The sequence below is a fragment of the Salpingoeca rosetta genome (assembly GCF_000188695.1).
Source record: "Salpingoeca rosetta unplaced genomic scaffold supercont1.13, whole genome shotgun sequence".
Lineage (NCBI taxonomy): Eukaryota > Choanoflagellata > Craspedida > Salpingoecidae > Salpingoeca > Salpingoeca rosetta.
In genome coordinates, this window is record NW_004754921.1 from 748,515 (window position 1) to 759,452 (window position 10,938).

The 10,938-nt window shown below is 54.9% G+C and overlaps 2 protein-coding genes across 2 annotated transcripts; both read right to left on the bottom strand.

Annotated features, from left to right (window-relative positions):
• Positions 1-20: 20 nt before the first annotated feature.
• Positions 21-7,536, bottom strand: PTSG_05589 (TK protein kinase; the record flags this gene model as incomplete). Its single annotated transcript, XM_004993400.1, has 21 exons — positions 7,078-7,536; positions 6,647-6,745; positions 6,422-6,459; positions 6,079-6,236; positions 5,394-5,652; positions 5,126-5,221; positions 4,891-4,952; positions 4,636-4,687; positions 4,264-4,320; positions 3,908-3,974; positions 3,629-3,697; positions 3,280-3,365; positions 3,065-3,116; positions 2,577-2,857; positions 2,200-2,322; positions 1,783-1,839; positions 1,232-1,537; positions 914-1,030; positions 676-748; positions 359-448; positions 21-70 (listed from the first exon to the last, which is right to left on the bottom strand). Exons 1-21 carry the CDS (start codon positions 7,202-7,204, stop codon positions 21-23), a joined length of 2,319 nt encoding a protein of 772 aa, XP_004993457.1. The 5' UTR covers positions 7,205-7,536.
• Positions 7,537-7,806: 270 nt separating this feature from the next.
• PTSG_05590 (proteasome subunit alpha type-5) lies at positions 7,807-10,764 on the bottom strand. The gene is made up of 10 exons (XM_004993401.1): positions 10,556-10,764; positions 10,336-10,402; positions 10,005-10,131; positions 9,795-9,862; positions 9,473-9,583; positions 9,229-9,299; positions 8,956-9,008; positions 8,766-8,815; positions 8,458-8,544; positions 7,807-8,201 (listed from the first exon to the last, which is right to left on the bottom strand). The coding sequence occupies exons 1-10, from the start codon at positions 10,582-10,584 to the stop codon at positions 8,073-8,075; spliced, it is 792 nt and encodes a 263-aa protein (XP_004993458.1). The 5' UTR covers positions 10,585-10,764; the 3' UTR covers positions 7,807-8,072.
• Between the last annotated feature and the right edge of the window lie 174 nt (positions 10,765-10,938).

Consider the following 10,938-nt stretch of genomic DNA (forward strand, 5'->3'; position numbering starts at 1 on the left):
CACACACACACACGCACATGTCAGAAAGTGAGCAGGTCTGCACGGTCAATGCCCTCTTGCGGTTGCATCACTGCCCGATCGACGGTGAGACAAGGTGCCGTGGTCATCACGACATCATGTGAGAATTAGGTGGACGGGAATGGAGACATTAAAGCTTCATGGAGCTCCAACGATGATGCTTGCACAATGTTCATCACGCAGCCATGTTCAAACATAGTGCACACATACACGCAAATATATGCACACGTATTCATGTTAAAGCATACACACACACACTCATGCACACAAACACACACAAAAATACACACACGCGCGCACACACGCACACACACGCACGCACACACACACGCACACAAACCTGGGAACACAGGCCGTGCAGCGGTGTTGACTTTGCTCTCCCGCTTCGACTCTGACTGTGACGGCGGCTGCTTTGCTTCGCGCTCACGGCCTGGTGGTGGTTGAGAAGGAAAGAGGCAGTAGCCCAGGTGTTGAGGAAGGGTGTTGGGAAGAAGTACAATGAAACAACGTACAAGGACAAACGTTCAAGGAAACTGATACAAGGACAAGGAAGAAGCGGAAAGGAGGAAGGAAAGCGGGAGAAGCAGCAGTGGCGCGCATGCCTGCAGGAGCAACTACCAAACGGATGGCACTACATATTTGCCATTGATCACTTACTCTCCGGAAGCATGCCCTGGATATGGTTGCCCATGGGAACACCAGCCGTCACCCAAGTTTTTGCACCGCCATACTGCGTGTGTGTGTGTGTATGTGTGTGTGTGTGTGTGTGTGTGTGTGTGTGTGTGTGTGTGTGAATGCGTGAGTGAGGGTTGTGGTCACAGTGCGACACGAACATCTGGCTGGAAAACAGCTGCCGCATGACCATATTTGAAAGCACAGAGATGGCATGTCGCACCTTTGGCTTGGCCTTCTTCTTCTTGATTCCAAACGGCGACCGCACGGCCACCTCCGCTTCCTCTTCCTCTTTCTTCTTCTCCTCTTCCTTCTTCTTCCCATGTGCAGCCGGTGCCGTCTGCAGGCACGGGCAAGTCAGGCAACCGAAACAGGAAACGTCAAAACAACAGCAAATAACCATGCACATCAATGGCAGAGTGTGAGGCAGTGACGCAGTGCCATGTTGTCAACGTCGACGAAACACATGCACACATGTATGACACCCCCGGTCGACTCAATAGCCTCAAAAAAAAAAAAAAAAGAAAGTGTGTGGTTGTACCTGCGACTTTTCCTCCGCTTCCTTCTGCTGCTGTTGTTGCTGCTGCTGTGGCTGGTGCGCATCTTCCTTGTCGCGCTGCTGCGATGTCTTGAAGTTCGTTCGCTCCGCGTCCAATCGTGCCTGCTCTCCATGCTGCAGCCACACGCTCTTCATTGCGCTCACGCTTGGCCGCGGGTTGGCCTGCTCTTGCGCAGGCGTCTTGTTCGCGTTGGTGGTGGTGGTGGGACCGTCTTCCTCCTCCTTTGCTTGGCGCTTGCTCACATGCACCGCTGCCTCTTTGCCTTCCACCGACACATTCTGGATGGCCTGTGTGTGCGGGTGTGTGTGTGTGTGTGTGTGTGTGTGTGTGTGTGTGGTGTGTGTGTGTGTGTGTGTGTGTGTGTGTAGTAGTGTACGTATCAAACCCGGATATACTTCGTGGCTACAGAAGGAGGCTTACATCTTGTGACCGATCAACTCCCTCTCTGCTTCGCACTTTTCCCCAGCATACACAGAGCGTAGAGTATCCACCCACCGCTTGGTCCTTTGCCACCTTGATGGCGAGCTCCCACCGCTTGGTCCTTTGCCACCTTGATGGCGAGCTCCATGCTGGACAATGTAGGGTACTTCTGCTCAGCGCACGCGCAGCAGTTGCAGTGCAAGCCCGTGATGAACGTGATTGGGGTGTGAGGGTACGGGTGGATGCGAGGTCAAAGGAGACAGGCACGAGCCGCACACCCGCACACACACACACACACACACACACACACACACACACACACACACACACACACACACCCGCACACACACACACCCGCACACACACACACACACACACACACACACACACACACACACACACACACACAAAAACACGACAGAAACACAAGTATACACGAGCACACCACGACAAACACATCAACACATCACAAATACGGCACCACCAGCACAAATTCCTCTCCCTCACTCTCCCTGTTCATGGGCCTTACGTCGTTGACAGTCTCCATGTACATTGCAGAGTCGTCCCCCGTCGGGCTGGCAACATATGTCACGCCGTCGTCCGTCCGCACCGTTCGCTCCTCATCGTCATCATCAGAGGCGGCCACAGCCTGCTGGTGGGCGTTGTGTGTGTGTGTGTGTGTATGTGTGTGCGCATTTGTGTTGTGTGTGTGCGTGAGAGAGAGAGAGAGTGTGTGTGTGTGTGTGAGAGTGTGTGTGTGTGAGTGTGTGTGTATGTGTGTGTGCATTTGTGTTGTGCGTGTGTGTGTATGGAGGACACGATGCATGCTGTCGCACCAGTCGCACTCTTCTCCACTGCGTCTCGTCTCCCCCACCCGCGGCGCGCTCCAATCGACCATGGACGTACCGTGGCGGCTGACATGTCCACGTATTGATCCTTGACACCATCGTCCTCTTGTTGCTGCTGCTGCTGCTGCTGCTGCTGCTGCTGCGTGTCCTGTTGCTGGGAGTGTGTGAGGGGGGAGGTGAGCTCTGACCGGCTGTTCTTGCGCATCTTGGTGATGGGCGCGTCAGAGACGTCGTTGGCAAATGCGCGAAGGCGATCGCACAGCTGCTGAAACGCCGGCCGCGCCTCGGGGTCGTCGTCCCAGCAGCCCAACATCAGGCTGTACAGCTCGTCAGGACACTCTGCAGCGGGACACGCGACGAGCGTGTTTGTGAAAGAAGGGGGGGGGGGTGTTGCGATTCGTGGGTGAGATGCTGCAGGGTGGGAAGGGGATGGAGAAGGGCGGGCAGGAAGCGAACAAACACTCAGGCGTGTAGATGTGACGTGATCGTGTGTTGTTGGTCTGTGCGTGTGATGACGGCGGCAGTCTCCGGGGTTTTGTTTGTCACCTTTTGGTTGCGGCAGGCGGTAGTTTTCGTCCGTGACGCGCTCAACCACCTCCTGTTGACGACAACAAGGTGCACGGTGGGGGTGGTGGTGGTGGTGGTGGTGGTGAATGTGGTGGTGGTGGTGGTGAATGTGGTGGTGAAGATGACAAGAAACTCAAACGCAGAGCACACGCTCATGCACACGCGCGCACTCACTCATTCACTCACACACGCACCAAGTTGCTGAGGCCGGCGTATGGCATCTTGGCAAAGGTGACGAGCTCCCACAGCACAACGCCAAACGCCCACGTGTCGGATTGGGCTGTGCACGCGCATTGGAGCAATGGTGAGGAGCAACGCAATTCGAGGGCAGATGTGTGCGTGAGTTGGCATGGGGCAGGGGTACTTGAATGGCGTGTTTGTTGCAGCACTGCACTTGTCCCCACCTTCTACACCCTCAACAATACCCGCTGCAGCATTCCGCACTGAGCCATCACCACACGCTGACTCTTAGCAGCTCCATCTTCCATCACCGCCACCATCGCCGCCTCCGTCGCCGCCACCGCCACATGCTGTACTGCTCACTTGTGAACACGCCGTCCTCGATGGCCTCTGGCGCCATCCACCTCACGGGCAGCGGTGTTGATCCCGTCACTGTCGCCAGGGAGTGAGTGGCACACGTGGCACAGTGAGTATGGGCACAGCACAGCTAGCATGTCGCATGGTGGGAGGGCTTGAGGGAAAGGCACGGAAACACACATGAACACACATGAACACACACACACACACACACACACACACACACACACACACACACACACACACACACACACACAAACACACAGCCACAAATGAGCAACTTACTCCTGTAGTATTCGCCCGCGTACACATCCCGCGTCAAACCAAAGTCTCCAATCTTCACACGCCAGTCCTGGTGACGATGGCAGCGTATGGTGGTGGTGGTGGTGGTGGTGGTGGTGGTGGTGGTGGTGGTAGCGTAGGTTGTGACGAATGAGTTTGCACAGTGCTGCGGGCGCGCATTGCCATTTCACACAGCAGCACCCACCATGACACTTGCTGCAAAGGCGAACAACACAATGCAGGCAGGAGGCACGACACAACACAGGCAGGCACGCGAACAGCACATACGTCGTCGACGAGGCAGTTGCGAGCAGCGAGGTCGCGGTGGACAACACGAATCTCCTGCAGGTACGCCATACCCTCGTCTTCAGATCGCCCTTGCCCATCAGCTCCATAATCATCAGGAAGGGCTCCTCCTGCGCGTGCGTGCGTGCGTGCGTGCGTGCGTGCGTGTGTGTGTGTGTGTGTGTGTGTGTGTGTGTGTGTGTGTGTGTGTGTGTGTGTGTGTGTGTGTGTGTGTGTGTGTGTCCGGTAGAGATGGGGCAGTGAATTCGGGAAGGAAAAGAGGTGTCAACGGAGATGCTGGTGATGGACGAACGCACATGTACGCACACACATGTATGCGCACGCATATGCACACAAACACAAACACAAACACAACATCTTCATACGTACAGGCGCGCACTTGTTGACTACAAAGCTTGCATACACCCACGTACACGAGTGCTCACCGTTGTGCACACGCCCAGAAGTTTGATGATGAAATTGGAGCCAGTGATGGAGCTGTGGTTGCGGTCATCGGAAAAACAAAACGGGCGGGATGGCGTGTCACATGCACAGCACGGGATGTCACGCATGAACCACGAAGAAACAGGAACGACAGGACAAATAGGACAAATAGGACCAACGTGCCTATTTCACCACAATGTGTATGCAAAGGAAAAGACGTGAAAGTAAAAGCAGTGGGGCGAGGTGGCGCCACTCACTGCATAATCTGCACTTCTTTAAAGAAGTCCATTCGTGCCTCCTCCGACGTCTCCGAGAGCATCTGCCAACGCCAAAGCGCACCGTTTGCACACATATGTAATCACGCCATGAGTTAAGGGCGCACACGATGCTGACGGTAAATGTACGCGGGTAAATGTGCACACATGCAATGCTAACACGCACACGTGCACACACATACACGTACAACCATACAACATACAGCACACAACGCACCTTGACTGCGACGCGGGTGGTGGGCTGACCGTCCACAATGGACGACGCTTCGCCCTCAAACACGACGCCGAAATGGCCCTGACCAAGCTTGCGCACCTGACAAGGAAGTGGACATGACAGGGTGAGGTTGGAACGTGCGCGTGGATAAACACCCGCACATTGCGTGCACGGGGAAAGAGGGGGGAGGGAGGGAGGGAGGGAGACAGACAGACAGACAGACAGACAGACAGACAGACATTGACACAATATACACAGCGCCCCGTCGCACCTGCTTCAGCTTTGTGCGGTCAAACTCGAGGGTGTCATCTGCGAGGATGTTGGCTGCTTCCACGGGCACCGCCCAGTCTGCAGCCACCACTCCGGTCGACCCAGACTCCGAGGACGACGGTGCATCCTCCTCGTGCACCACAGCGTCGCTCGTCTCCGCGCCCTTGCTGTTGTCTGTGCTGTTGCGCTGTGAGGCAATGGGCCCCGCGGCGGGTACGCTCTCTGCTGCAGGCTTCTTCTGTGAGCGCCGGATGCTGGACCTGTGGCGTGTTTGTATTGTGTTGTGTGTGTGTGTGTGTGTGTGTGTGTGTGTATGTGTGTGTGTGTGTATGTGTGTGTATGTGTGTGTGTGTGTGTGGTTTGTTGCATTGTAGCGTGTTTGTGTTGTGTTGTGTTGTGTTGTGTTGTGTTGTGTTGTGTTGGATTGGATTGTGTTGTGTTGTGTTGTGTTGTGTTGTGTTGTGTTGTGTTGCATCGGCGTTGAGACTGTTCCACACATTTCAAACAAACAAAACTGTGCAACCACACTCATCACGGACCCTCTCTCTCTCTCTCTCTCTCTCTCTCTCTCTCTCTCTCTCTCTCTCTCTCTCTCTCTCTCTCTCTCTCTCTCTCTCTCTCTCTCTCTCTCTCTCTCTCTCTCTCTCTCTCTCTTTTCTTCCCCTCCCCGTCCCCGCAACACAAACCTGAGACCGTCCATGAGGCTGGATGCGCGGGAGAACTTTGCGGCCTTGCTGGGGTCCTCCTCGCCCTCCGCCACGGGCTGCAGCGATGAGCGCGAGGCAATCGGCTCCATGTACCCTTGCGAATCGCCACCGTCAGACATGCCACTCTGGCTCATGCTCTGCGCGTTGCAGCACAATGGTTGCAGTGCAATGTGGGACGACAGCATTGTCACGTGAGACACAACAAAGAGCGGGGAATCGGGCAGTGACAATAGGCAGCGTAAGCACGCCAAAAGCACGTGCGCTTATGTGTGTGTGTGTGTTGGCAAGCGGTTGGGCGCGCGTTGTGCATCATCGAGCGTACGTCTTGATCGGCGTCATACATGGCTTGCAATCGTTTCGCTGCAAGGTTGCGCGCGAGGTGTGAGCAAGTGGACTCATGTGAGTTTATTCACGCGCTGGCGTGCGAGTATTCTACGCCCGCACACACACACACACACACACACACACACACACACACACACACACACACACACACACACACACACACACACACACACACACACACAACACGCACACACACACTCACCGAGGCTGGAAGAGCTGTGCAAGGTCCCGCCTCGCTTCATGAGCAGCTCTTCAATGTCAACATAGTTCTTCTGGGCCGCACGATACATGGACGTCAGGCCTGCAGACGCAGTGTCGTTGGGTGGTTGATTGATTGATGGTTTGATTGGGTTAGGGGGGAATCGAGAGTACAACACGTTGTGTGACCACGTTGTGCGACATGTGCAGCCCGTTGTACAGAAGGCACTTGCCAACACACACACACATACACGCACACGCACACGCACACACAGAGCAATTACCAACACAAACACACACACGCACACACACACACACACACGCACACACACACACACACGGCAATTACCAACACACACGGCGCCGGGTGTTGCACTCGCAGCGCCATACAACAACGTAACCAAGCCACCCCCCGGTTGCACTGGCGAGGCCCACCTTTCTTGCCCACGGGCGCATTTGGATTGGCGCCATCCTCCAGCAACTTCTTCACTGTCGCCGTCTTTCCAGACTTGACCGCATCATACAGCTTGCGATCCAACTTCTTGTTGTTATCCTTGCCCATGGTGGTGGCTGAACGTACAGTCCTCCTCGCAGTGTTGGATGGGTGGTGATGACTCGCACGCCTGCACTAGGCCGCGTCGACTTCCCCACAGACGTGCCCCGCACACGCAAACCCAAGACACAGACGTCCACACGCGCACCCTTCCTCTCCCTCTTGCTTGGTTGGCTGGTTGCTTGTGGCTCAGCCCCTCCTCCTTTTCTCACAACAAGCGAGCGAAGAGAAGGCAGGGTGCTTTGGCGAAGGTGGGTGGGTGGTGCTGTCTCGCTTTCGTTGCTGCCAAACACTGCTGCTGCTGTGTATGGAATGCGCAAACAACGGACGGCGAGGCGCGGTGAGAAATTTCGCCAACGCCTTCCAACAATCCTCCGTTGTTTTGGTTTGCTCCGCTCGTGCAAACGTGTGCGTGGGAATGCGGTGAGTGTGTGTGTGTGTGTGTGTGTGTGTGTGTGTGTGTGTGTGTGTGTGTGTGTGTGTGTGTGTGTGTTGGCTGAGGAGAGCAGAGTGAGAGTGTGTCAGTGACTTGTGGTGTGTGTGCCAGTGGCCGCCGTGTTGCACTCGCTCTGCTGTGCTGTGCTTTGCTGTGTCTTGTCTGTTCACCGCTTGCTTGCACGCGTTCATCCTTTCCATCATACAGCTCAACCAATCTCAACGTTTACTTTGGTGCAGCACCACAAACTGACGTGACCCTCCCACAAGAGGGGGGAACGAAAGACAACAACGGTTAACATTTGTGACGGCCCTCCGCTCGCCCACGTGCACAACCCAACAACACGATACGCAGCAACAACAACAACAGCAACAACAACAACAACAGAACGAAAGAGACAGAGGGGTGTTTGCGTGCAGCAGAGGGTGGGTGCAGCTGGGTTTACTCGGATGCCGTTGCTGCCTGCGCGGTGGTGACGCCGTTGCGCGTGAGGGCCTCCTCGCGCTCCTCGTGTGTGTACTTCTTGAACTGCGGCATGTTCGTCTCCTCGTTCACCTTCACCGTGGCAACCTGGGGTGGGAGGAGGGTGGGAGGGGAGAGGGGAATATGATGACATGCATGCATGAGTGAGTGAGTATTCACGTGTGCGAGTGTATGTGTGTGCGAGTGTGTGCTGCATGTATGTATGCAAGTGTGTGCAAGTGTATGTATGCAAGTGTGTGCAAGTGTATGTATGCGCGATCACCTTCACACAAACACACACACGCACACGCACAATCACGCACACGCACAATAGGGTGCTTCGCACCTGCCACCATCATCTCACCTCGATGTTCTTTGCGGTGATTTGTTCCTCCATGACCTGCTTCAGCGTCTGCAGCGCAAGCTTCTCCGCATCTGCCAGCGACATGGCCTGTCCATACGTGCATTGGCACAAGTTGACCGTGTCAACAGAACCGTGGCACAACACACACACAACACACACACACACACATTACACATTACACACACGCACAAACACACAGACGAGCACATATTACACACACACATACACACACATACACACACACGCACAGACAAGCACACACACATGACACGCACACCACAAATCACACTGGCACGTTGCTGGTGTACCTTGTCGTACGCGTCCTGCAGAGCAGTCTGCGCGCCCTCAGAGCCAGATCCTGGCAGTCGATTCACAGAGCACGCACAGAGAACAATCAAAGGTGAGGTCAACAAGCCCAGTGCACGCACAGCCTGCACGCACAGCCGGCACGCACGACAGCAAAAGCCAAGTCGCGCAATCCATGTGACGTCAGCGCACCGATGGCCTTGGCGAGGTAGCTGACAAAGGTGCCCGATGGATCAGCATGAAACCTGGCGTGTTTGTGGTGCAGCGAAAAAAAAACCACACACACACACACACACACGTGCAGAGCAGTGAGGCAGGGGAATGCATGCACACGTGTCGACGCAGAATAGTGCACTAGCGGAAGCACACACACACACACACACGCCCACCCACCCACCCACACACACACACACACACACGCACACACACACACACACGCACGCACACACGCACGCACACACGCACAGTTGCGGCTTGATGGATGAGCCTTCCTTGTCGATGCCGGCAAACAGCAGCGCAACACCAAACGGGCGGCTCTATCAAGTGAAACGAGATAATGCAGCAAGGCAAGATAAAGAAGAAGAAGAAAAAGAAGAAAAAGAAGAAGAAGGCAAGATGAGAAGAGGAGAAGAGGTGAAGAAGGCGGGTGAACGGCTTGTTGTGCACTTCGCACCAGCAGACAGACATGCAGGGCTGAGAATCAACGCACCATGCTGCCTGATTCTCTGTCGGAGCCCTCGCCAAACTGCATGGCCAGGTTGCACACAGACTGTGTGACCGACTCGACAGACATGGGCTCGTTGTACGTGAACCAGTAGTTCTGCACAAACACGCAGGGGTGTGTGTGTGTGTGTGTGTGTGTGAATGTGTGTGTGTGTGTGTGTGTGTGTGTGTGTGTGGTTTTGTTTCACCGGCTTGCTCACTCTCAAGCACACCCATTCACACTCACACTTTCGCACACACGCACACACACACACACACACTCTCTCTCTCTCTCACCGACACACACTCGCACACTTGTGCAACACAACCTGTGCCTCGACGCGGGCGCGCTCAATCAATGTACGGGCATCGGCGTTCAAGCCGCTCATGGCACACGCTGCAGACCGCAAACATGCATGCGTGCATCACAATTGTGCATGAATCATCCCGTAATGAGAGAGAGAGCGAGAAGTGAGATGGCTGTGGCAACAATCAAGCACACAAGAACAGCCATCCATCAACGTGCAATCACGACGCACCAAGGTGAGCATCAATCTCGAAGATCTTGGGCACGCTCTCGGGCTCCATGAGCGGAGACGTGACACGCTTCTCCACAGCGATGATCACGCCCTCGTTTGTTTGGATGCCAATGGCAGTGGCACCAAGCTACGTTTGCGTGTGCATGTGCGTGTGTGTGTGTGTGTGTGTGTGTATTTGTGCGTGTGCGGGCGTGTGTTTGAGGGCATAGGATGCGTTTGTGAGACAGACACAGACACAGACACAGACACACAGAAATGAACGCATGTTGAGTAGAAGGTTCGCTTTCGACCTTCCCCACTCCACGCAATGGCGTCAACAACACGCGCATACCTTGATTGCCTCGTTGGCGTACTCGACCTGGAAGATGCGGCCCTCGGGTGAAAAGGTGTTCACACCACTGACAACAAACACAAACACACGAGCCAGACATGGATGAGGTCTTGCCGTTGTCATTGTTGTTCTTGCACTGGCAAACCACCCATCTTCGCGCACATGTCAAATCTCTCTCACACGCGCGCCCATGCACATGCGCGCGCAGTAGGTGTCTCACCGATCATATTCGGAGCGAGTCATAAACATGACGGCGGTCTTCGTGTGTGTGTGTGTGTGGGATGTGGACGGCGGACGGCAGGCAGCGGATACGATGCAGATTGAGAGATGGAACAGTCGACAACAACCGAACGAATGAAACGACGACAGCAAGAAGCAACCAAACCGCGGTTATGGAGGATTTGTGTACATCTTCAAATTATTTTCGAGCCACTCACGTGTGTGCGCAAACGCAAGGGAAGGGAGGACACAAACACGCGCTCTCAAGCACACACACACACAAACACGCGCACACACAAACACGCGCACACACACACACACACACACACACACACACACACACACACACACACACACACACACACACACACACACACACACACA

What these genes read in the sequence shown, in the direction of transcription:
- PTSG_05590 (XM_004993401.1), bottom strand. Translation starts at nt 10,584, where the DNA reads ATGTTTATGACTCGCTCCGAATATGATCG. An exon ending in CGAGATTGATGCTCACCTTG is followed by an intron (nt 9,863 to 10,004) that starts GTGCGTCGTGAT and finishes TGCGGTCTGCAG; the next exon opens with CGTGTGCCATGAGCGGCTTG. An exon ending in CTACCTCGCCAAGGCCATCG is followed by an intron (nt 8,816 to 8,955) that starts GTGCGCTGACGT and finishes ATCGACTGCCAG; the next exon opens with GATCTGGCTCTGAGGGCGCG.